At 33.9% G+C, this 27,150-nt stretch overlaps 5 protein-coding genes across 9 annotated transcripts in view; 2 read left to right on the top strand and 3 right to left on the bottom strand.

Moving 5' to 3' along the window:
* Positions 1-2,833, bottom strand: part of LOC140747938 (neural-cadherin) — a 422,123-nt gene extending 419,290 nt beyond the window's left edge. For all 4 annotated transcript variants that reach the window (XM_073080592.1, XM_073080591.1, XM_073080594.1 and 1 more), the window contains exons 1-2: positions 2,744-2,833; positions 182-1,512 (exon numbers count right to left, since the gene is read on the bottom strand). In XM_073080592.1, the coding sequence (XP_072936693.1) occupies positions 182-1,469 (1,288 nt within the window). In that variant the 5' untranslated portion in view covers positions 1,470-1,512; positions 2,744-2,833. The remainder of the gene's footprint in view (positions 1-181; positions 1,513-2,743) is intronic.
* Positions 2,834-8,328: 5,495 nt separating this feature from the next.
* Positions 8,329-9,942, bottom strand: LOC140748038 (uncharacterized). The gene is made up of 2 exons (XM_073080721.1): positions 9,119-9,942; positions 8,329-9,040 (listed from the first exon to the last, which is right to left on the bottom strand). Exons 1-2 carry the CDS (start codon positions 9,816-9,818, stop codon positions 8,787-8,789), a joined length of 954 nt encoding a protein of 317 aa, XP_072936822.1. The 5' UTR covers positions 9,819-9,942; the 3' UTR covers positions 8,329-8,786.
* Positions 9,943-11,091: 1,149 nt separating this feature from the next.
* Positions 11,092-17,298, top strand: RabGGTa (Rab geranylgeranyltransferase subunit alpha). Of its 2 annotated transcripts, none has more exons than XM_073080584.1 (11): positions 11,092-11,166; positions 11,439-11,481; positions 11,557-11,667; positions 11,982-12,097; positions 12,907-13,106; positions 13,746-13,907; positions 14,416-14,529; positions 14,827-15,053; positions 15,346-15,529; positions 16,022-16,347; positions 16,473-17,298. In XM_073080584.1, exons 2-11 carry the CDS (start codon positions 11,479-11,481, stop codon positions 16,620-16,622), a joined length of 1,593 nt encoding a protein of 530 aa, XP_072936685.1. In that variant the 5' UTR covers positions 11,092-11,166; positions 11,439-11,478; the 3' UTR covers positions 16,623-17,298. The 2 variants fall into 2 exon arrangements, with proteins under 2 accessions (XP_072936685.1, XP_072936684.1); XM_073080583.1 differs by having other exon boundaries at positions 11,115-11,216.
* Positions 16,813-21,318, bottom strand: Nbr (exonuclease mut-7 homolog). The gene has a single exon (XM_073080582.1). It carries the CDS (start codon positions 21,132-21,134, stop codon positions 18,612-18,614), a length of 2,523 nt encoding a protein of 840 aa, XP_072936683.1. The 5' UTR covers positions 21,135-21,318; the 3' UTR covers positions 16,813-18,611.
* A 1,008-nt stretch (positions 21,319-22,326) lies between these two features.
* Rpn7 (regulatory particle non-ATPase 7) lies at positions 22,327-26,301 on the top strand. Its single transcript, XM_073080585.1, has 6 exons — positions 22,327-22,795; positions 22,895-23,069; positions 23,740-23,899; positions 24,127-24,311; positions 25,177-25,352; positions 25,980-26,301. Exons 1-6 carry the CDS (start codon positions 22,518-22,520, stop codon positions 26,152-26,154), a joined length of 1,149 nt encoding a protein of 382 aa, XP_072936686.1. The 5' UTR covers positions 22,327-22,517; the 3' UTR covers positions 26,155-26,301.
* Positions 26,302-27,150: the final 849 nt, after the last annotated feature.

The raw sequence follows: 27,150 nt of genomic DNA, 5'->3' as shown, positions 1-27,150 counted from the left end.
AAAAAATAAATGACAGCAGCCAGGACTTCAGTTTTAATAATTTTGAGTTATTTCCACTTTATTTTAAAGTGATCGTCAAACGACAACACAAGATTTTTGTATACTCAATGAAATGGAAAGTTGAACAAAATTTAGTAAAATAACGATAAATTAATATAAGTACTTATAACTAATCACTTACCTCCATTTCCAGCATTGGTGATCGTGACCCAAAAGTCGATGGTCTTCTCGGGGCCGAGCTCTTCATAGTCCCACTTCTTTTTAACTTTCACTACACCACTAGGTTCAACGGTGACCCAAGGATTTTCGTCTCTGATTTTAAAAGTTTCGCGGTCAGTTTCTTTTTCCAGGGTAAAAACTGCACGTCCTTCAACTTCACCGTCAGCCTCGGTGAACTCAATACGTTTCGTAGGTCGAACCGCGCGAGTGACGCGACGCTTTTCGCGATGGAGTGTAGGCAGTTCTTTATGGGCGCGAATCACGAACTCGAGATAGATACGTGCAGGTTTGCTTTTACGAGGCGGAAACCCAGTATCGTGGGCGAGCACCTGTAATTCGGCGTCATGGGCGTCCGGCTCACCAGCAAGAATCAGCTCTCCAGTTTGGGGCACAATGACAGCCAGATTACTGGGATTCAGCAGTGAGTAATACACGCGATCACCATCATCGTCGTATGCTTGAACTTTCCCGATATTGGAGAATCTTTGCCAATGTGCCGTACCATTGCGACCAGTCTCATCCGCAGTTCCATTCACAGCGAAGTAATAAATGTCCTGCTCAAACAGAGGCTCATGATCGTTTTCATTAAGGATATCCACTGTTATGGGTAAGCTAGCTTTATTGGCGCCATGCATGTCCATAGCTTGAATTACTATGTTGTAGGATTTCTTCGTTTCAGTGTCAAAAGGTTGTAACGCAATTATTTCTACGTCACCCTCTGTTATTACTGATTTTACGTCAGGTGTTGTTTTCTTTCCCTTTTCACGCAATGCAAAAATGGAGTCATCGTTACCTACAATTATTTTATAGGCAATGGGGCCGACATTTTGAAGGGCAGTCGCGCGTAAGGGAGGAAGATCTACAACAGTTCCGGCTGGAGCATTTTCAGGTATCTCTCCGTGAAGGCCATCACTCGTGGCAAAGTGCAGCATCCTTCGCCGGTCCATCACTAAGAGATGAACAGAGTGTGCCGAACTGCTGTATGGAGTTTGTTCTAAAACTGCCAGATTCAGCGGTTGATTCAATAGCGGTGAGAGGTCTGATGTGGTCATGAGTAAGCCATCGTCGAGTAGGGTGAAGTAAGACGTGTACTCAGGATCGAGGAGCGTGTAGCGCGAGTGGTTGCTGACGAAGTGGCGGATGGCGTGGCCGGGGCGGACATCGTGCGGTAGCAGGATAAGCGCGCTGGCCTCCAGCGCTGCACCCACAACGACGAGCAGGACTGCGCTCGTAATCGAGATGCGCGCCATGGCTCTTTCTGTGAGAACCGCACAATCAGTCCAACATTTCCACCTGAAAACAAATATAAATAAAATATTAAAATTAATTACCTACACTAGATGCCTGTCTTAAAAAAAATTCTTAGACAAATTTAAAGATATGCTTGCTAACTATTATAAAAACTTATTACTAAAACTTAATACCTACTGTTAAATAAATAAAAAATATCGCAATTAGTTTAGTTTACGCAAATACTGAGTGGATAAAAAACGTAGAGTTGTTAGATGTGTATAGTATGCAGTCGTATTATCCATGAGTCCATGACTTAAACAAATTTCTAAATTTACCATTCACTAATTGCTGCGTCTAAAGCAGACCACAATCCTAAGACTAAACGACATTTAACTTTATAGAGACTTCATTTAATGTCCACTAAATATACTTAGTGTTTCATGTTGAGAGTAATATTTAATGCACAAATTCATCAAAATTTTCCTCTAAGAAAATGTAGAGTCGGGTATTAGCCGCATAAATTATTCAGTCTTGGCAGCTACTCGTGAAGCTAACACCGACGTAGATAAACGCTGAATGAAGATACTTATAAATTACGTTTCACATGTAATGTCATTAAATGTGGCGCCAATTACTATAATGTGTAATGAAATCATATGTGACGGCATGGCATGAGATCGTAAGGCGCGTCGCGCGTCGGTCGGCGGAGGAGACGGCGACGCATCGACGTAGGGCGGCAGCGGCACACATGCGGAGCTTTATTTAGGCGGCAGGCAACGCCGGCGTCTCGCCACCCGCCGCCGATCAATACCCCCGTTGCGCCGTCGCGCGACGTTCGCGAGCGAATCTCGACTGTATGCGCTCCAGTTCACGACACACCATCAAATATTCACACAGTTATTTTACAGAATAAAGGCTCGTGCTATTTTAGCAAAATCTCTCGTTTCTCCGGCAGAATTACACCGATGCAACCGCTCATCATAAAAGCGGCCATGTAAACCCGTAGGGCACAAATTCAAATTGGAAAAGTCACGTCATAGAGACACTATGTAAAACACTAAAAATGTCACTAAAAACTACACTGGGCACCACCACGTTATAATCTCATAACACTAATCCTTTTGTAACTATCGCTCCTTTTATTTTACAATAAACATGTGATTGAAATGTAAACAAATTATAAACAGCTAACTCTAACGTGCATATAAAAAAAATAAAAACTATTTAATTACGCCTGTGAAAAATCATAACCCACAAATCAATTAATAATATTAGGAATATAGATACGTACTAATAACAGATGCGTTCAAAATATCGATACCGAAGCGTTGTAACGTACCGGCTTGCGTCTCTCTCCGTACGCAAGGGGCGTCAAAACGCGACTGTCTGACTGAAGTGTAGCGCGCGCGCGTATCGAGCGCCCTCCGCCTTCGTCCCGCCACCCCCGCGCGTTCCGCCCCTATCCCGGCTACGCTACACTCACTACATCGGGTGGCGGTTCTGCCCTTAGCTTAGATGCACTACTTACTTCCCCTTTCTTTACATTTTTATGTTGCAAATTCGTAACCATAAAATTGCAAACGACAATGTTTGCAATTTATTTGCTAAACATGCCTAACCTTATAAATGTATGTGAAATTATATAATTTTTCTAGGTATTCATTCTGTTAGAAGTATTTACCTATTATTAAGTATTTTATATTGTTGTTTTTTAGAAGATTAAAGTAAAAAGGAACATGCAATAGACACATCTGATGGTAACGAGCGCGCAGTCCACCGATGGTCACTACCGCCCATAGATATCGACAACCAAACTCCATTAGATGTAGGTATATTAATCTAATCTAACTACAGAGTCTGTAGTTAGACTGATTAGGAAAGACGTTTGTAGTACAGACGTGGTTCCAGTCCTGAGGACAGAGGATGTTTATAAGGCTATGGATATTTTAGTCTTTAAAAAATGCATATACATGCATATGCATGTACTCGTAAGTAGAACTTAAGTCTAATGCGAGGTCGTCCATAAACACATTGCTACAGCTCAGGCGTAAATTGGAATTCCTCATGTACCCGCTTTCCTTTAAACCAGAATGCAGCACTTAACATTGCTGTCAGAATCCATAGAGGACTACCTATTTACATTTCAGTCTCACCTCGTAGGGGACCTTGCTAATTAGAATTTTTAACTATCGTATAGGTACTTATACCTATTTACATTATATATTTTGTCCGTACGTACCTATTTAATAAGTAAGTCAAACTTATCGCTTTTGGATGAGTAAGTTCCTAAGTAAAAAAATATAATGCACGATGCGTAAGAAGTAAGAGTCTGTGGTAATACCCCCAATATTACCTAAGTAGGTTTTATAGTAATGTTTAAAATACATCTACATTTAATATTTTCGCATTTTTTACCTATTCATATTTATAACCATTTGAGATAGATACTAAGCTCTTGGATTCACATTTATGCCTCCATAAATGCACGCAATTCCAAGAAGGAAGTTGTCCCCTTAGGCTATTGCAACCCTACTTTTATGAAGCTAGGCCAGACCGAGTCACATCATGAATAAGGACTATACCTACTTACAGCTGTCAGTATAGTATGTAACCCGTAGAATAGCAATCACAATGTTGGTATAACATGCAAAAGGTTCCGGGTTCGGATTGGTGGGTAGATATGAGGATAAAAAAAAGTGCTTTTGGGTCAGCGTGTCTCTGTATTCGTCTATGAATGTGTCAAAGCATAGTTTCTATGACGTTCATAGTGCCCACATACTTGTAGAAAGCGTCTTTATAAAAGTTGTGTAATGGTATAAAGGTTTGTAATTATTTTAATTTAATAGGTAAGTACTAACAATTTTCATGGCATCCGTCGTTCGTATGTGTCTGATATCATTGATGTGTTACAGCGCCATCTAGAGGAGAATTACAATTACAAAGTGCACCGGACAAAAATCTAATAACAGAGCTTTCGTAGTGTCTTCTGTCAATAAAATACTGTCGGAGTCTAATTTCAAACATAGTTCATTTACAGATTTTTATGAATTATTATTTCAGAAGAAAAATAAAATCTATTGTTCGTACCTACACCCTATCGCGAGGATAACAGAATTGCTGCGTCACAGCCTGGCGCACATGTCTTCCGCTATTCAAGAATACTGTACATCAACCATATCTACGTTTACCTGTGTGCTGCATAGATTAGTATGCAACAAATTTTTACATTAAGTGCCCCCTGGCGGTATACTTCACTAGTTAGTTAACCACACATCTAACATATGCAATATCGAATAATGAGCATGCAATTTTACATAGACTTTTGAGGGCTATCTTTACGTCTGGAAAGAAATATATTATATAGACTAGTTTTGCTAGTAACGGAAAGGTTGTAGGATCAGTAAGGGCGTCTGGGTCGGACGGTGTGGTGATTCAATCTCACTTGGGCTGAGCCCGACGGGGCAGTGCGCTGACAGGACTCCGGTTGCGTTCCTTTGGAGATCCCGGAGTCCTCTAAGCAGCGCTGAAGACGGCCACCAAGTGTGGTAAAAATCCCACATAACTTTTGAAGGTTTCCCCCTCGAGAAGAAAAAACAACAAGGAATGGGTTGGTCGGGAAGGTACCACAGCTCAACCTATTTCTAGCGTGAAGCAGTTCTGCGTTTCGCTGAAAGAGTGTGGTTGTCGGTTGGTTTACACATGAAGCGATCATATTAATCTTCACGAGAGGCTGTGTTCATTTTGAAGTAGAACCTAAGAGAATTGGTTATAGATGTCCAGGGGCGGCAGTGAATACTTACCATCAGATAAACTGCACGCTCATATGCTGCTTCAATTCTATAAAAAGTAGCGGCCTCATTACACAGGTCAACAAAAAATATCTTTTTGTTTGTTTCCCTGGATATCTCTTTGGATTTATTTACTTTCAAACTTACAAAATTCGAATATATTTATAAAATTTCTGAAGTGGCTCTTGTTTTTTTTAATTTGGCATTTTTTGTTTTTTAATTATTTTTCCTCTGAAATCGATATTCCAGGTCATCCAAATTATAATATCATAAAAGTTATGTTTTCATAAATGTTAATAGTTATTCTTATGCAGTACAGAGGTTGATACATAAACGTCACGTGACTCCCCCTCCCCTCATTTCGTGTAAATACCGTCGAAATCAGTGTTTCTTTAAGGTTAAAAGACGCACAACGCGCTTTTGGGTAAGTTGTTAATACTTGATTTATTAAACATTTCCATATTGTGTTTTTGTATTGATTGTTTATGTTTCCGTGTAGTAAAGTACTTTTTTTTATTTTGGTTGATATAATATTAATGTTTATTTTGTTCTAGAAATATGAATACTACGCGAAGAAACTGCAAATATAGCCCAGACGTTTTTTGTTACATTTGTGGTGTTTATATAACAATAAAACAGACGCGAAATATTACAGACTATATCAAAGAGGTACATACAGAATATTTTGGTTTACATATTGAAAAACAAGATAAGTCGTGGGTTCCTCATAAAGTTTGTAAGTCTTATGTTGAGTCGTTACGTTTGCGGAAAAAAGGAGAACGCCGCGGACTCGAATTTGGTATTCCAATGATCTGGATGAAGCCGAAAAATCATTTTGATGATTGTTACTATTGCGTAGCAGATGTTAAAGGTTGTTTAGATAGTAATAAAGCAACAAACTACGAAGAAATAGTACAGAAAATGTTGAGGAGCTTTAAGAATTTATAGCAATTTTATACACACGAGTATAAAATTGCTATATCCTATCTATCACAGTCGTTTAGAGATAGATTTCCTGAGAATCTGGGAGATTATAGTGAAGAACAGGGAGAGCGCTTCCACCAAGACCTTAAAGTTATGGAAGAAAGGTATAAGTGAAGATGGAATGGCCATATGATGGCAGATTACTGCTGGTCTTTAAAAAGAGATTGTCCTGAAAAAGGTCATAAAAGACAAGCATATAAAAGATATTTTTCAGAGATTTAACATAAATATACATATGTTTTTTTGTTATTTGTCACTTGTTTTTATCTTAATTGAATATTAAAACTTGATAATTTATAAGAATTTTTAATAAAAAAAGATTTTTACTAATATACTTGTTTTTGTTCTTATACTGACTGCCTTTTCTGTATAATATAATATTGATGAATTAAAAAAAAAAAACTAGAGCCAATATTCAAAAACTGTTTTTAGTTTCTTATATTAATAACATAAAAGTATTCGAAACCACTCTCACTTCAAGGGCAACAAAACCACTGTTGATCAGTGTATCTATATTGAATTCAATATCCTACTTGGTGCAACCTGGCAGTGCTCATTTCTTACTCTTTATAAATAGGTATTGATACGGGCAGCGTGGTTGATTGGGTGAAGATCATTATTATTGTCGTTAAACTTTTAGCAACGTGTACTCCGCGCAAAACTGCTAGTCCACTCTGAATATAGAAATCAGTTGAAATGCATTTTACGAAACTATTACAATAGGTACTTTTTCAGTAATCATTATCTTCAACATCGAATTCATACATTGAAGTTTTATCTAAAACTCGCACCACTCATGACAAGTGTGAGATTTTGTGAATTTTATTACCGATAAGTAAACATGAATTAAGTATTTATACTATTTTATCTACAACAATGTAGAAGGAAGAAGATATAAAGACTGTCTTTTACTTGTAATCTTAGGGTGTCCACACAAGCGTCGATATTTCGAACTAATCGATGGTTACCGATTTATAAAGTCAATGACTGAACCACAACTGAACCATGATTGATGGATGATCGAGTTTACCATAGGTCTCCATACCATACCAGCAATCGTAGCTTTAAAATGTATTCATAAAAGGATGCGTTGAAAGTTTTATAAAGATGGTCAGTAAGGCTATTTATACTTGTACCTACTCCTTTTACGCAGCCTTTCTTTAGAATGTGAGAATGTTTTGTTTCATCCAGACTTGGACATTGCCAATAGTGGCTTTGAAATTATGAATGAGAAATAATGATTTTAAAAAGCTTTTAAATATCATTGACTCTACAATTACGTAGAGTAGAGTAACTTAAATCTAGGGAAATATTGTCATTTACTTGTATCTGGTCCTTAGCTGATTCTTCCTCCATATTATCCGAAAGAACCTTAACTTGTAGAAGCTCTGCCGTTATAAGAAACGACTCTTACTTTTCCTGGAAGATGTTTACCTCACCGTGATACATAAAGTTTACGATCGCGTTGACTATCCTTTTCGCCTAAACTAGGACTAGTAACCAGTAGTGATTCATATCGAAGTTTTACTTTTATCATAGCGTTTAAAGTTAAACAGAAATCTAAGTCGATCCTATCGTCGATTATTGGTTTCGCTCGAATAGTGTGGCCACCCTACCGCCTTAAGCCTGACAGATAAAACTTAAAAAGAAATAGCTTAATTTTTTTTTCCATTCCTTTTTTTATAATATAGGAGTAGCAGACGAGCATGCAGTCTACCTGATGGTAAGTGGCTACTCCCGCCGATTAGATATTCCTACCTGATCGGTCGGCCAAAGATGCGCCACTACCCCTGAGGACAAAGCTAGAACCCCTCGGATAAGTATGTCTCCCTTACCACCAGAAATCAGATTAAATTGTATTGTCTGTATAATACTAATGTAGATTAACAGTGGTATCATCTAAAGATTTAATAAAGTTTTCAATTTAAATTTCGATTTAATAAAATTTTCGATTTAAAAATTTAATTTTCAGCTAGTCTGACTTTATCTTACACACACTAATAAGTTGTAATAAATTGGCCATCTGCACTTAGTTGTGATTTGAAAGTTCAATTGTTTCTATTTATCATTTCTTTAACAAATGCCATTAAATAAAACACAATAATATAAACAATTACATATATTGAAACAGTATTTATATAGACTAGTATAAAAAATAGCCAAAGCTAAGAGCGCTGAGCAGTTCATTTGTGACTTAATGTTATAAATAAATATAATCAATATAAGTTTCCATTCATAAATTTTTTCATCATTAACATTAAAAAATATTATTATATATTTTACAGATATTTAGAGCACCATCTCATGTATTTCATACACAAATGTTATTTAACAGCATGTACTAATAAGAAAATGTTGATTAAAGTATAAGGAATGCAACAAAAAATTAACTCAACTATGGGTACCTTTTTAGGTAAATTAGATAATATCATAATTTAAAAATATGCCAAAATATTATGAATGGAAACTATAAACGTAGCAACAAGAATTATTAAATTTTGAAGATTTGAGCACTTAGTGCTGTTATTTTGCACAGTAACTATAGTTACTGTAAAGTTACAACTATATATGATGAGTAAACTGTTTTGGTGCAACTGTGTCACTGGTGTTTTTGTATCTGATTTCCTTAATTGTTAGCTGTTTTCCCTGGTGAATCCGCTGTAGGTGACTTCTCATATCATAAGACCGAGAGAAAGATCTGTGGCACACTGGACATTGTGTCTTCCCAGCATGTGAGTCCTTGTGTAGAGTTAACGAAGTTGGATGCTTAAATCCCTTCGGACATAACTGGCAACGAAATTTGGCCATATCTGATTCTGCAACAAACAATAACATTATCTTATCTAATGTGATATAACATAATTAATTACTTTGATTATTACAATGTAACATACCAGAATTATTTTTCTCTGATAAATCTTCACCTGAGGTAGATTGCATGTCAACTTGCATTTCGTCACTAGGGGGATTTGTCGTTTTGGGTTTTGTGTCATTTCCATCAGCAGTTTTTATAGTCTCAGACTGGGGTTCCGAAATATCAATATCCTGTTCTTGAGTCACTGGTGATGTTTCTTGGGGTAAGGGTTCGTCTCTTGTAGCTGGGAACGTCGCCAAGTTAATAGGCTCATCAGAAGACTGAGCTGCACCAACATTATTATTAGATCTACTCGTTTTAGAACTTAAATCTAGAGAAATATTGTCATTTACTTTTAACTGGTTCTTAGCTGATTCTTCCTCCATATTGTCGGTGAGACCCTTAACTTCTAGAAGCTCCGCCGTTATAAGAAACGACTCTAACTGTTCCTGGAAGATGTTTACCTCACCATGATACATAAAGTTTACAATCGCGTTGAGATCTTCATATTTGAAATTTCTAAATATAATCACAGGGTGCTGGCAAGGGTTTTCTTTAAATATTTGCTTGAAATAATTACTGCACGCTGAGAGTAACATTTTGTGGGCCTTTATTTTTCCTCCATCACAACATAAGGTGACATCAACCAAGTCGTTTTCAAACCGTAGAACATTGAAAGCTTCCGTAACATGAGTGACGTAGTTATTCCAACGTAAAGAAAATTGTGGTGCATTATTCATCCTTATCAGTAAACAACAAAACCTAAATAATACTAATCCACCAAAATTTACACAATTTTACACAGAAGCAGACACTGACAGTAAGAGACAACTCAACTCAATTGTCATGAAATCTTTATGAAAGGTGACAAGATTTGTCAATTTGACAGAAGCCTACAGAAAGACGGAATCAAAGAGTATAGACGGAATGAATGACTGACGGGCAACGTATGATAACAAAGCTCAAAATAATACTAACATAAAAGCCCGACTAGAATAAAAACTAACTCAACTATATTTTATTCATTATTGTCAAACAGCATTTTATGTGTGAATTAACCTCTTCGCCGACTATTGCACACTAATTTCACGGACACGGGAACCATCTATAGCACAGACCTATATCTCTATAGTGTCCGTGAAAGTAGCACAGCATTTGCTAGCAGAGCACTAAAATATAAGAGCTCTATTCGCATCCACATGAGTTCTATAGTTTTCAGGAATAATTCTGGCGATTTCATGGAGATAAAGCAGAATGAAATAATGCTCTGCTAACTTCATACAGCAGAGCATTTTCTAGAAAATTGAAAAAAAAGCTATTGATTAATGTAATTAGCTAATATCTGGAGTTCCTAATAGTTTTCAGTGATAGTTCTCGCGATATAACCTGAAAAAAGTTTACTGATAAAATAAACTGACAACAATTTAACCAAAAAAAAATTGCAACAAGGTTATTTAAAAGGGGAAACTCGTCGATTTTGCAAAGCCTAGTAATATAATGATACATTTGTACAATAACTGTCCCAGGAACTCATTCTAAAGTGCCAGCACAGCATACTAGAATAGTACAAATCGGAAAGATTTTCGACAAAACTTTTTTTTAATATTTTTTTCAATTTTCTTTTTTATTCAATTTTCTAGAAAATGCTCTGCCGTGTGAAGTTAGCAGAACATCATTTCATTCTGCTTTATCTCTGTGAAATGGCCTATTCCTGAAAACTATCAGGAACTATAGAACTCATGTGCATGCGAATAGAACTCTCATTTTTAGTGCTCTGCTGGCAAATGCTGTGCTGCTAAGTTCACCATCATCCATCTATATACATATAATCATAGATCATTTATTAAATTATTTATGTTGTAAAGTTTCAATATTGTTTTTTACATTTTTATTATTAACTGTTCTAATAGTTACAGAATATTTTTAACATTGTATTTACTATTTTTAAATATGTCGTAGATAACTAAAGCAAAATTTGTCGATATCTACGCTTATTTTTAGTCTGTTGTACATAATTAATCAAAGGTATGCTAAATGTCATTGTCAAACGTCACCATTCATGTCTTTCATTGAAATCATTAATAATTGGTAAATAAGTTAATTCACATACTTCGTAGTTTTTTGTTTGAATAGATTAGGTATTTTACCATCATTATATCAGCACAAAAATTATTAGCATGTTGTGTTTTTAGATGATATTATTCTGTATCTATTACTTATAAAAGTTTTAAATAATTGTGGATACTTTGTATCTAAAAAAATGGCATTCAAATGATCTTACAGTGATCCATAAATTAATACAATAATTACTGTAAAATAAGTCTTAACATATTGAACATTCAAGTACACTCTTTTTTCAGTTTTCTCCAGGTTACTGCTGACAATCGATAACGCGTAAAAATGGTATAATAGTTATTTTTATTCGTTCTTTGCATAATTCTATGATTATGTTATTATAATATAAAACTTATATTTTAGCATGGAAGAGTTAAAGTTAGAACAACAGAAGAAGAGAAGGCTAGAAGAGAAAAGGAAAAGCAAGCGAAATTAAAAGAGTTCAAAAATGTTTGGCAGCAGATTAGAGATAAGGCAAGAAATATTATAATATGTAGTTTTCATATCATGTTCTTTGTACTGAGCGTTATGAATAATGTAGTATTGACAAGTATGATTACTATTATTGTATTGTCCCATAATCTGATGGTCTTTTAAAAACAGGACATACTACAAGACTGCACCTTTGTAGCTGCATATATTGTAGCTTATAATAACTAAGTGTCATTTGCCTAATATTGCTTCATCTTTCTGCTATCACTAACTCGTACCAAAATATGACTCACAAACATTGTAAATGGTAGATGTCAGAACTGAATCTCATAATGATTACATCATTTTATTTACAGAGGAAATTAAGACACTTAGATAAGGAGTTACTGGAGCTTACCGGAAACTGCTTGTCCTCTAATCCTGATATACTTACCTTATGGAACATTAGAAGAGAAACATTAATTGAATTTAGGTGGGTAAAGGATATGTTTTTTTTAATTATACTGAATATTTATTTTATGGTTTGAATATAAATTCAAACCATAAAATAAATATTCAATTAATTTTAATGGGAGGTCTGGAATAATATTAGGCAGGAATATGATTGTGACTAGAGGTGCGCAAAATATATCACTAAAGTGAAAAGAGCGAGATATATCTTTTGAACTCAGTGATATATATCACTTTTTTAGCTCACTAGCTCACTTTAGCTCAGTAGCTCTGTAACGATATAAGCGACATTTTATATCAGTATTTCAGAGAATCAGATCAAAATGTTTTGACAACATTTTTGATTCCTATAATTAATACAAAACTGGCAAGAAATTATATATGAATTTCAAAGCCAACACTATTTGTATAGCCAACACAATTTTCATATTCTTAGCAAAGAAAAAAGATTTTAATTTAGTGTTTAATACGTAATGCATTTGACTCAAATCAGACTCTCAGTCAGTCGCTCATTTGACTTATAACTCGCTCGCGAGCAAATGACTCCGAGTGAGTGATGAGTGTGATGCGGATATAAAGATATAATTCAAAATCGTCGGAGTTGATGAGTGATTAGCTCTTTGGTGAAGATATATATCTTTTATATCACTCACTCGCGAGCTACTCAATTCTAATTGTCACTGTGTCACAGACTTTAATGGATTCCATCAATATGTAATAAATCAATATGAAGTAAATGTAATGGGAGATGTTGTAATACATAATTAAGTAAATTTTATATATTAAATAAATTAATTTCCGTTTGTTAATATAGGTTTTAATAATTTTCAGTAAAAGTGGGAAAAGTGATGAAGAAATGTCAAAGCAGTATGATGATGAGTTAAGGTTAACTGAATATTGTTTGAAGAGGAACCCAAAATCCTATGGAGCTTGGTATCAGCGGCAATGGGTGTTGTTAACGAGACCTGACCCTGACTGGAAGACAGAACTGGATCTGTGTCAAAAGTATCTGAAATTCGATGAGAGGAATTGTAAGTATATAAATAATTTAATATTTTTGAAGGTGGTAGAACCCTTTGTGGTTCGACTCCGGTGGCACCACCGCCACACCTATTTCTAGCTAATAACAGCAGTGTTAGGCGCTGCTGTGTTCCGGTTTGAAGGGTGTGGTAAGGGAGACAGACTTTTCCGAGGCGTTCCGGCTTAGTCCTCAGGGGTAGCGGCGCATCTGTGGCCGACCTCAGGTAGGAATATCTAATCCTATCTGTGGTTGATTACAGATGTCCATGGGCGGCAGGAGCCACTTACCATCAGGTGGACTGCATGCTCGTCTTCTACTCCTATATTATAAAAAAAAAAAAAATTGTTCTTAAGTAACAATGATGGATATGGGTAGTAGCTACAGATCTTCTAAGTCTGCACTATATGCCATGTCTCTGGGTACTGGTGATGACTTGAGTAGCTCAGGATCTGATGATGGAGACACGAGATATAAACTATGTTTTAGCAATAAAATTGCAGATTTAAATCTTAAGTTACAATTTTTATGATTGAATTTGGTATCTCACGCTTTTTCTATTGTAATAAAATAAACAAGATAGCATTTTATTATAAACTACACAAAGCATTTTTATATATTTTTGTTATAATAAATTCTTTTCTAATTTCAGTCCATACATGGGATTACCGCAGATTTGTCGTAAGTCATTACAAGGCACCACTGCAAGAAGAATTTGATTTCACCACAGAGAAGATACATGATAACTTCTCAAATTATTCAGCATGGCATTATAGAAGTAAAATGTTAGTGGAGTTATATCCTGATTTAGAAGGTAGTGTTGACCATAATATAGTGCTGCTATAGTTTATGTTTTGATAATAAGGTATTATGCATAGATTAGTAAAGATTACTCACTCCTAACAAGAAAATGTAACCAGTTATGACAATTGAAATTGTCACTGTCATTTATTTTCGTGTTAGAAAAATATTACAAAAATATAGTTTTTAGATCATTTATTAATGAAAAGATATTTCTCCGCACTTTTTCTTCGATTTCGTTTCTTAACTGCGCATTGTTGCGCGTCAATTACACCATGACAGCCATTAAATGGCTGACACATTTGTCAGCTGTTTAAGCCATTTAATGGCTTCCTTTAATTACAAGGCGGTGAGATATCTATACTTATCTATGGTATTATGTGATTGGCTTAGGACTTAATGGATTGTTATATACAAGAGACCCACATAAAAATATTTTTTTATCATAATACTTGTACACTCATCATACTTCTTAATAATATAATAGAACCATTACATAGTTTTTTAAACATAATTTACAGGTGGGCGACCTATAAAGGATAACTATCACAAGCATGAACTTAAAATGGTCCAGAGTGCTGCATTCACTGACCCAGATGATACAAGCGCTTGGTTTTATCTGAGGTGGCTCTTAGGTTGGTATGAATTATGTGCATTATTCATAAAAATAACTTTTATTTAATAAATTAACTATCCCTCCAGTTTAATTGAAATTTCTAATTAAAATGACAAATGTTTTTACAAATATTAGAAATTGCTAAAGTAATGTTTACATAAGTTACACATAATGATAAAGGACTTTATGTAGTATATAACACCATAACTCCCAATAGACAACTCTTGCATATTTATTGTGCTATATAATTTTAATAATAACTATATAATTTTAACATCAGAAGCTTGTACACCGACCAATGTAATCCTTGTTTTAGGTGCTGTTAAAAGTAATATCCATCCAGTAGTATTTTGTGTAACACCCACTAAGACTACTTTAGCTTGGAGTAAATATGTTTCAAGGGAGTTAATACAATCAACAACAAAAATCTACTTCAACAATGAGCTTGTTGAAGGGGAATGGATACCATGTATTGGAAAAGATTATGATGATTTATGGATATATAACCATCAACAGAATATTACAGATGGCATGAATATTAAGGTATGGTTTTTAGAATAATACAATATTTATCTCTAAATAACATTAATTAATAATATTGTATGTAGGTTGTCCCTTTCTATTGTTATACCTTGAAAGGAGGTAGTCCCGGTATGGTTTGACCTAGGAGCCACCCAAGGCTTCACCCATTTGTTGCATTAAGCAGATCTGCATGTCGGTGGATGAGAGTTGTTGCCAGCTGCCTTGAATATGAGGCGACTTTATAGTATTGGTCTATTGCAAAAAATTTCAAGTTACTTTCATACACTAATAACAGATATTATTACAATTCTAGGTCGAGTATGAAAATGATAAAAATGAAAAGCAAATTATAGCTTGCAGAGAATATAAACCCTCTTTATACGTAGGAAAAAGTGAAATAAGCTTTCAAAATAAATATTCGCAACCTGTTTTGCTGGAATTGAAAGATCAACTAGACTCTTGCCGCCAGTTGCTTCAATTGGAACCAGATAATAAATGTGAGTAAACCTTTATATAATATAAAAATCTTATATATAAAATTCTTGCGTTACAATGTTAGATATTGACTCCTCCGAAACGGCTACCGATTTTCACCAAATTTTGTATGCATATTCAGTAGGTCTGAGAATCAGCTACTATCTATTTTTCATACCCCTAAGTGATAAGGGTTGTTCATCCTTAACATTTATTTATTTATTTATATGGCAACACAACGTTTACCAGGTCAGCTGGTATTTATATAATTGTACAATTGACAAACAAATTAAAGAGTAACTGGTCATTAACCACAAGTTTCTCACTTCTTTGCACTGTTAGAATTAGAACAATTAAATTTTATCTTAAAGTGAGAAAAGTTTAGGTTGAAGTCCACCACAGTAGACTCACACACCTTTAAAAGCTTTTACATTGATTTCTTATACTGTGAAAATGATAAATATTGAAGAGAATAATTATTTTTTATATAACTTAAATATTGTTGTATTTTTCAGGGACACTCTTAACAACAACTGTCATTTTGTACTGCATAGATGCAAAACTGTATCATAAAGAAATATTAGCTAATCTACATTCCTTAAAAACTATAGACAAACTAAGGACTGGTTATTATGATGATCTTATCTCAAAATGGTGCTTAGAAGAACAGCTTATGATCAATTACTGTACTTCAAGTTTGCAGCTGACCATGCAGCATCATGAAAAAATTGCAACATTGTATCATATACAATACTATAGCTTTTGTGAAGATGTTGATCTCTCTAATCAGAAATTGACATCTAGAATGTTGCCAGTTTTAATAAAACTTCAGCACTGTAAGGTGAGCATAACATAAACACACTATATCAATAAATAAATTTCGACTTACATTATCTTTATATGAACTTTTCACCTATATTTCACAACTTACAAAATCTGAAAACTTCTGTTCTATATTTGTTACAGAAATTGAACCTCAAAAATAATTTACTGACCACTCTCAAAGGATTTCCTGCACTAGAGCTTGAGGAACTGAACTTACAAGGAAATAAAATAGATCAAAGCGAGATAGAGCTTTTGAAAGAAAAATACAGTGATACAAACATAATTTTTTAATAGAACGCTTTTGCTATATAATTATTTTATGTAAAGTTACATAAGTCTTATGAAATACTTATGATGACCAAAGCAATAATATAAATATTTAACTTATTGTATGCTATGATAACGAAAGCAAATAGAACATCACATCGCTATGCATTTTACTTGTGTTACAACAATGATGTCCATGAGACAACAATGTCTATTTTTCTAATCAATAATAAATATCAAATCAAATCAAATAAATATTAAATCTTGCGGGAATTGATTTCTCAATTATAGAATATTTTTTAGGCTTAGAACTCACGAAGTGTTCTGATTCCGCTCCCGCGCGGGTACTGTCTGTTTTTTACTTGAAAAACACGCACGCGTAGCAAGAAAATGTAGGTAAAAGGTAATTATCATTTTTTAAAACAAAATAAGGAGATTCTGCTTACTCGCGCGGGGTAATTTTTAACTTTTCTATGTGCATGAAAACTGAACCAAAAATAAGCACAAACACGAAGTGTCTTCTTAAAATCTTAGGGTCCTTGTAATATTTAAGTAAAGTGTAGAATACATTATAATAAAGGAAAATGGTAATCATCTAAGGTATTAATAACTACTTCATTGTATTTTTGCAAAGTCTGCAAAAATGTATAATTCTTACTTTAAAACACTTAATGATAATAATAAACTACCTCTCTGGTGACTTTGTTTTATTATTATGCATTTTTTTACCTTGTACGTTTAGAATAATTTTGTATACAAGTATTTCTCAACTTGGACACCACTTAATTTGTACCATCTTTGCTATGTTTATTAATTATAATTTTTGAAATATTTTTACAAATGATGTTGGGAATATAGCAGGAATGAGTGGACACATTTCACACTTTTATTCCCAACATTCAATCAATAAAAATATAATGATAAACTGTATTTCCGATCTATTTTCTGATACAAATGATAATATAAAATATTAGTATTCATGTAAAATTGCAACGAATATAGTATTTTTCCTTAAATTTTAATATTGAATAAGTAATATTTTAAACAAATATAATCATTAATAACTATTGCTAGGCTACAGCTAAAACGATGATAATAAAATATAACTTGATTTATTTATATTTTAATTTGAAGTATTGTATGGTAATTAAGTTTTAACTGAAGCATATAAAAAGAAGGTAGTCGGAAATTATTATTGACATTATAGCATATAAGAATTGCATTAAAGCCTTGTGTCCTGATGTTTCAATATGTAGTATTTTTATATATACAATTTTGTCACACTATTCCTCACAGGGTAAGCAATAGATATTTGACAAATGATTATTTACAATAATGCAGCCTAATTAATTGCTATGTAAATAAGTTAAAAAAATACATAGTATTTGGTAATTATTTTTTATTACATTCCAATTCATTCAGATAAATGGTTTATGTTACGCCAGTATGGTAAATACCTATTATAATATATATAATATCTAGAGAAAAAAGTTAATTTAGAAAAGATCTAGGTATTCAGTAATTTTTATTTTAGAAGTCAATTTTGTAACAAAGGCCTGTGTACTTTAGTACGCATGAAAGAAGTTATACTTCATTGGCGTATGTAATAAAAAAAGTACATGTATTAATATTTACGCGCGCAAAAAGTGAAATTATATATATCACAAAAATACAAAAACAAATGTATCATATACTTAATGACGAAGGCCCCATCTAAATGGGATCAGTAGTTTTTGAGAAACTTGAGAAACTAATGATGTTGTAGAACATAAATTGGGTAGTAAATATTGCAAAATTTATAATATTTACTAGCCAACTTCATTATGTCATATTGACAAATTCACTTTCATTATTTTCCCAAATGTCCCAAAAGAAGTATACCTTTAACTTATACTTAACTTTATACACTTAAAATTAACTACAATTACTTTACAGGTAACAAACTAAAAACCTAATACAGAAAATAATTTATTACTACATTATCATATTTTGTACCTCTTACATATTTAAATATCAATGAATACTGATTTTAGTTGCTTCACATATGAGATTACTTAAAGACTTGCATAGAGTATCTTCATCCCAATATAATTTACCACAACTGTCACATAGAATTGCTGTTTGGTTTGATGCTAAAAGTTTATCAACATTGTCTATATCTATTGGTACTCCTTTAGAGGACAAGCATGTTGTATTATGGCCAGAAGATTGCAAAGGAGGGTATACTATATCATCATCTCCTTCAGAATCACTAAGAAACTGTCCATATGGATCATCTTCCTCCTCATGAGAGTGATTTATTTGATTCCTGTTTAGCTTTGCCTGTCGATAGCTATTACACAAAGTAACAACATCATTTCTATTCAATCTTCTCAAATCTTTTTCATTACAATTAACACAGCGAGTAAGAATATCTTTTGGTTGAATAGCAATTCTAAAATAATTAAATATATTCTTAAGCTGCTCTTGAATGGGATATACTCCAACATCTAATATCAATGCTTGGGGATAATTAGCTGTCGGTGAATACTTTATTTTACATAATATGATATATCTATCTTCAGATATAGCAACATTAATGGTATCATACCACAACATATTTGAAGATATTATAGCTGCATCTATACCACAGTATCTTAAGTATGCTGCGAGATGTGATAACTTAGACTCTATAAAGAATTTTACATCCTTTACTCCTCTCATCTGCGAACTTACTTGCAATTGACATTTATTAACAACTTTTTTGGTGCATTTTATTTTGTTCTCTATCATTATGCTATTACATATTTCTTCAAAGTTAACCCCTTGTTCAATGCTCAGCTTCTGAAGGTACTTATATAATTCTATCAATACATAAGCATCCAATGCTGCATAGCGAATTTGTGATGGTCTTAAAGGTCTTAATTCCCAATTAGAACATTGCTCAGCCTTTTCTAGGGGTAATCCAAAACAAGTTTGTACAAGACAACTTAGACTATTCCCATTATTATGATTACTTGATGGCAATGCTAATCCGGAACTAACAAGACTTTTCCACAGCATAGATAAATCAAGCAATCCCTCTCCTTTAATTTTAATGTTATTTAAACCAGGTATTGAAGCTTTTACTTCTCTTAAATCTTGCTCGAGACCAAATCCCAACTTTATGATCTCAGCATTGTCCAATAAAGACTTGTTAAATGTATTCCAAAAACTATTGTATTGTTTGTCAGCCAATAATAATGTATCAATTAAATAAACACTGTCGCCTGTAGCAATTTGCATCAATGCAACCTGAGATTGGGATGCACCAAATGAGGGTTTCCACTCACAGTCAATACTTACAACACCACAGCCAGGCAAACTTGATACCATTAAGTCAAAGAATTTCTCAGGTGTATCAATCATTATAACCTGATTGTCTGATAATGGGAAATTATAAAAGTTTTCATTAGAATTAGACTGTTCATCCCAACTTTCCTCTTCTGCTGTACAATCTTCTTCTTTTAAAGACAATTCTTTTAAAGCAAGTGGTAAATCATCTTTGGGAATGTTCAAATAGGCAGCCCATTTTAGTGCTTCATGACAATCATGGTCTACTAACATATCTATAAACACTATACCTGCATCAGCATTCTGTTTCAGAGAATCTTTTACCCGATCATCCCACACTAAAGAGCTAACATTATTTTCAATATATTTTTGATGAATCAAATATTTTAAGCCTCCTGTAGTACGATTTTTGCTCAGATTTTTGCATGTTTGAATGGGAATGTTAAATTTATTGCACAATCGAGCCACCAGCTTACTAAGAGTTTTCGCATACAATTTTTCATATCTGACATGTCCAATTTTATTCTCTTCAACATAATTTTGAACATACTCACGGATATTAAAGTTTTTGTCTAACAATCTATCAAGGTAAAGTACGAATTGTTTCACTTGGGATGGACACTGTATCAAATACTCATCAACCATATTCAGTTTATCTTGCATGACCAGTGGGAAGAGCAACTCACTAACAGGAATATCTTCAAACAACTCCATAGCAATCACTACTTGAGAGGCCTCTTTACAATTGTCACTTCTGATCATATCTCTCACTAGAGGCACAATAGAATCCTTGATTGCATTTATGTGATACGTCTTTACCATCAGATTTAAAAAATGTTGATTTCGTTGTGTACTTGCTATATGAAACGCTGGTAGTTTCAATGAGTCTTCAGGTATCACTCCATTTGATGTAGCCCATTTTTGCAGCATATCAATAATAAAATACGGTAACGTTTTAGGCTTGCAATCTTTGGAATCTGGACATTTGATCATGAATACTAAAACGACCCTGAACGGATCTGGAGTGGACTGAAAGAATACATCAAAGTGGCTCTCAACAGCTGCACTTTTTCTCCATGTATTCCACAATGATCTTAGCTGATCGAACCAAGTTATAGTTTTATCATCCAAATGCACATTCAATCCCATACTGTGCAATGATTCTTCAAATGAAGGCACAATTTTAATACTTTGATTCTCATTAACAAGCCGTTTCACATCCATTTTTCGTTATAACATGTTGTAACTACCTTGACTCAAAGAATTATTTTCCAGGTACGGAATTTACCTGGTTGTAATCAAAATAAGTTGGTTTACAATAAAATACATACAATATAAAGAAAAAAGTATTCACACAATCAAGCGAATCAAGTATTCTTGACATAAATAATGTATTTATGTCACGGTAAATTAGTGATGTCCGTGTCTACTACGTTATACTGATCCGAATATTCGGTCACTTTTTTTAAATAGCTCGATTATTTGTATTTATTTTAGACACTAGGCTTCCTTACACATTTAGTTCATCATATACCTTACAAATATGTACCTGGTTTTATAAAATATAGCTTAAAATTGCGAAATATATTTAGAATACGAAATACTTGAAAAGCATTGCGGTACTGTGCTTTTAAAGTGCGTGCGTAATCCTTAATATAATAGAAGATAGATATAATTGAATATAGTAAAAGTATGAATTTAAAATATTTTTTGAAAGTTAAAGTTTTTGTATGTAATTGTTTACATATACAGGAATGAGTTGTTTACATATACAGGAATGAATTTTTCAAATAAGCCTTCAGGGCCAAATCCGAAAGTAGAAGGATTAGCGAAAAATGCTGAAAGGCGTTACGAGACCGATTTTTATTAAAACTAAAACTGCATAATCACTTTTTTTTAAATATATTTTTTCCTTCATTTGAAAAAAAAACATATTATTCCACTATCTGATAGTGCCGATTATAAGGATCAAATTCTGGGATCAGCTGTTATTAGAGTGTAGAGGTAAGAAGATCTGTCTCTATGTATCCAGAGGTTTCCGTCGCAATATCAGTAAATTAGGTTGGAATTAGTAATTTGTATAGCAAGTGTATAATAAAAAAAAAAGATCCAAGAATATTTACAAAATTAGTAGATTAGTTTGTACTACGTAAATGGTTGAGGTTCTGTATACTGTAGTTCTATAAGCACTTTTATGATTCTTCTTTCCTCTACCCTTCGTAGGTACTGTACTTAAAAAAATTCAAGAATGATAAATAAGATAAGTTTTTGCTTATACGCTATATAAAAATAAGAAACCTACATATCCTATTAAAATAGATATTTTAAACTATTTTAGTTAACGTACAAGTTATGTAAGTGTATTTTTGGCTGTATAGTACAATTATCTTAGTTGTGTTGCCAACGCATTTATAAAAACGAAAGGCAATGGTTAAATTTTTGTGAAGTCACGAAAATTGCAGTTGTCCACCGGGAATTGTTAATGTTGTTTATAAATAAGTAATTTTAAGTTATTGGAACTTTAATAAGTTGCAAGTTTAAATCAGACGTAAATATAATTGGATTGATTGCTTCTTTTAATTAAGTTCTTCATATATTTTGGTAACCATGGAGTTGTCAGCTGAAGGCAAAACCCCGGAATATATGGCCCTCGCGTCCATAAAATTTAAATTGTCCCTACCTCAATTTAAAGACGATCCCAAACTCAAAGAAGAGTTATTCCAAGGGATTAAAGCTGGTCACATGGCACCTTACTACAAGGAAGTATGCAATGACTTAGGCTGGCCTTTCGACCAAAAGTTGTATGATGAGATGGCAAAAGAGAATCAAAGCAGGCTTGCTAAGTTCGAAGAAGATGATTCCGAAACACCCGTATGGCAAGATCGGTAAGTACATGAGGATATAAATTACGACTGTACTAAAATATAGATGTATGTATTTCTTTGTCCCATAGATAGTTAAACTTGGTTATGTTTCCTTTCCAGTTTGGATTACCTTTGTTCAATTGGAGACAAAGAAACAGCGAGTGCCTTAGCAACAACAAAGCATGAAGACTCAACCCTTACTACAAATAGACGGTTGGATGCTGTGTTTGCTCTGTTCAGGATTGCTTACTTCCACGGCTGCAATGTCAAGGACATGGGCAAGGCAATTAATAAGGTATATGATTTTTCATAATTCTGTTAATAGTAATAAGTAGGGTAAAGTTAGTGACTATTTACTTCCCTTACCATTTACTACTAACAGTAATTTGTACTTACTACTAATAGTATAAATCAGCTATAATTTATTCTTGGCTAAGATGTCAGTCACAGTCACATGTCTCATTTATATAAGACTAAGTATATATAAGACTTCTTTTGGTCAAGTGACTTCTTTTTGTATGAAGTTGTATTGGTAATATCAACTTGAATTTTGTAACAATCAATACTTTTTTTTATGATATATTAGTAGCTGACGAGCATGCAATCCACCTGATGGTAAGTGACTACTGCTGCCCATGGACATCTGTATTCAACCCCAGGTAGGATTAGATATTGCCATTTGAGTACGGCCACAGATGCGCCGCTATCCCTGAGGACTAAACTGATATGCCTCGAAAAAGTATGTCTCACTTACCACACCCTTCAAACCAGAACACAGCAGCATTTAACATTACTGTTATGAGGCAAAAGTAGGTGTGGCGGTGGTGCCGCTGGAGTCGAACCACAAAGGGTTCTACCACCCTCATAATTATATTTATATTTAAATGAGACATTAACAATTGTGTAGTAAACATAGTACACCATAAAAATAAAGCTTAACATAACATTTCTTTCAATTTTTTCAGGCCCATGAATTGGTAGACAAAGGTGGTGACTGGAGATCCAGAAATAAGTTGAAGGCGTATGAGGCTATCTACTGTCTAGCTGTGAGAGATTACAGCCATGCAGCTGAATTGTTCATTGACTGCGTTTCAACATTTGAATCATACGAATTGGTAGATTTTGGTAAAGCTATACTTTATTATATATTCATATTTTTTTCTCTAGTTACTTTAAAATTTAATATCAGGCAGTGAAAACTATAAATTTTTTGTCAACTTGTGTGGGTGACTGTATCCATTATTTTTTATTGTTGATGAAATACATGTCTTTTATTGTTAGATATCAGTGCATTTCTATGAAGTCTAACATATTATGTATTTTATTTTCATCATACAAATTACATTTTGCAGGTACCATCATTCAATACTGTGTATTGGCATGCGCCCTGGCTTTGGAGAGACATGCGCTCCAGGCAGCGTTAAGAAGGCAAGGTGCTGCTGTGCAAGCCCTTCGGTCAAGGTTCCCTGAACTGAGGGAGCTTGTGGAGTCCCTTCATGAATGCAGATATGCTGATTTTATGAAGAGTCTTGCTTGGGTAGGATTTATTTATATATTTTAATATGCACTCATATTTTAAAGAGATAAGTGTACAAAGTGTCTGAGTCTAGGTTTCGGACCACAAAGATCAACGAACATTACCGAAGATGTAAAAAATCACGTCGTCATTAAAACCAGACATAATTTATCGACAATGGGTCATAATAAGCGACATGTCACTGTAAGGGAAGTCATTATATCCGATTTTTTTACAAAGAATTTTATATAAAAACCAAACTTCCCTGTGTAATTACGTCATAATAAGGGGTTGGTCAATATATACGGAGTCATAGTAAACGGATTCTACTGTATATTGCAACATTTAATTTGTTCTTGTTTATGGTTGCAGATTATTTAAAAAAATAAAATTTCTTATTGTACAAGGACTAGTGGCAATGCTACCTTTAAGTGTCTCATTCTTAAACACCTCTGAAATCAAACAGCAACAAAACACTGCAGTCATAAGGGGGAAATAGAAAGGTGCAGTAGCACCTGAGTCGACCTTTGAAAGATTCTATACTATAACATTTAATTATAGATTAGTAAAGATTACTCATTCCTAACAACAAAATGTAACGAATTTTGACAATTGAAATTGTCACTGTCATGTATTTTCGTGTTTGAAAATATTTAAAATATTGTGTTTTTAGATCATTTACGAATGAAACGATATTTCTCTGCACTCTTCTTCGATTTCGTGTTTTGCAGGTCTTAACTGTACATGTCGGAATTCCGCGTAAATTACACCATGAGAGCCATTAGACGGCTGACACATTTGTCAGCCGTTTAAACGATTTAATGGCTTTCTTCAATTACAAGGTGAGATATCTATACTTATCTATGCATTTAATCTATGAATTCAGGTGGAGACACAAATCTGCGTGGACCCAGTGTTCCGTCCGCACTACCAGCACTACGTGCGCGAGGCGCGCATCAAGGCGTACGTGCAGCTTCTGCGCGCGTACCGCTCGCTCAGCCTCGACAACATCGCCGCCACCTTCGGCGTCACCCGCGAGTTTGTTGAGGAGGAGATTTCTAAGTAAATTTTTTGCTATGCTAAAGTGATATGGTAAAGAAATTGGGGTTTTTCTGTGTATGGAAGTCATGTGCAGATATTGACTATAATTACTGCAGATATAATATGGCAACACATGTATCTTACGTTGAAAGTAAACTTTGAGAATTGAGGCTGATTTCTTCATATGCTAGTACTTTAAATCCATTTTGGCATTTTCGTAAAAAGATATGTTGTAAGAAGGTTGACGCCTCCACGTATTTCTTTATATGGTCATGTTATGTGTATTTTTTAACCATCAATCAGTTTATTCATCATCATTTCCAGTCTAGTTTTTTTTTATGAAAGATGTGAAAGTTAACATAGTTTCTCAACATCCATTTGTTTGATAGATAGATTTCACCAATTCACACTTAAATAAAACATTTTAATATTTTACGGAAAATTCATTAGGAGTTTAAATCCTATTTGAGGTTGATTACAGACATTCTTAGGTGGCAAAAAGAAAAGAAGAAAGAAAAACATGTCATACATTTATCTAATTATAGTTCATGTTGTAGAACTATGCTGGACTGTGCTTCAGTCCTGCCGGGAACAAGTTTGAAGTTAGTTGGTGATCATGAGGCTAATTAGTGATATGTTTCATTCCAGCTTCACAGCAGCGGGCCGGCTGCAGTGCCGCATCGACGCGGTGGCGGGCTGCGTGGTGACGGGCGCGGGGCGCGGCGCCGACGCGGACCGCTCGCAGCTGTACCAGGCCACCATCCGCGAGGGGGACTTACTCCTCAATAGAGTCAAGAAACTCGCCTCCGTTATCAATTTCTAGTGTAGTGCTACCGTAGCAGCGGGGATGCTCATGACGAGACAGGTTTATTGCCAATTTTAAATGAATTGCGGCTTGTATGTCTACAGCCTTATAATAGGGTATTTGATGTACTTGATGGCATGGATATGTGAAAGTAATTATACAATCCTGAACAGACATCTACATACAATACTCAAATACTTGTCTGGCCAGGGATCTAGTAAATCGCTTTTCTTTTTTTCAGTTTGGTATGACGAATACGATTTTCTTTCAGAGAAAATAATCATGTCACATGGGCATTTCTGTTGCTTAGAAAAATTTAACTCATATACCGGCCTTTACAGTTTTTAAAATACCTAACCCAACATTAAGTCGCTTTCAATGTTCTGTTAATATTCCCCTATTTTTATTATTATTCCATATTCTCTCAATTAATTGGCAGAAGTTGCTAAAAGTGTATACCCATAGACAATTTTGTACCCAGCAATTTTTTTTATTTACATTACAATATTGTTTTGCATCTGTGAACTAGTTAATTTTTTGTTTCATTTTTCGAATTTGTCTAGAAAATAGTTGTAATAGTTTGTTAGAGGTTCATCCAGGTAAATTGTTACGATATAACATTTGAATTAAGTTAATAAACCTTTACGATTTATAACTTTGTTTATGTCACTTTTATCTGTAATTATGATCATAATGATCATAGATAAGTAAAGATTACTCACTCCTAACAAGAAAATGTACCCAGTTTTGAGAATTGAAATAGTTGCGTAAAAAAGTTTTGCCACGTCTCCGTTCTAAAATGTCCATAAAATATTTAAAATAATTATGTATTTGTGTATAATGTAAATTACGCAGTATTAGTTATTTATTCGTAAATTTGTCAAGAATTCAAAAAAAGAACTTACTAATAAGACGTTTGTGGCTTCATTCAATTTCAAGGCGGTGAAGTATCTTTACTAATCTAAGATAATGATATAGTAATAAAATAAAAATAAATGGGTTGGTAAGGGTAAA

Source organism: Epargyreus clarus, unplaced genomic scaffold, assembly GCF_041222505.1.
Source record: "Epargyreus clarus isolate Ecla_fem2 unplaced genomic scaffold, WU_Ecla_fem_2.2 ptg000015l, whole genome shotgun sequence".
NCBI classification, from domain to species: domain Eukaryota; kingdom Metazoa; phylum Arthropoda; class Insecta; order Lepidoptera; family Hesperiidae; genus Epargyreus; species Epargyreus clarus.
Note: the sequence above shows the minus strand (reverse complement) of the source record. Positions and strands in the feature narration are given on the sequence as shown.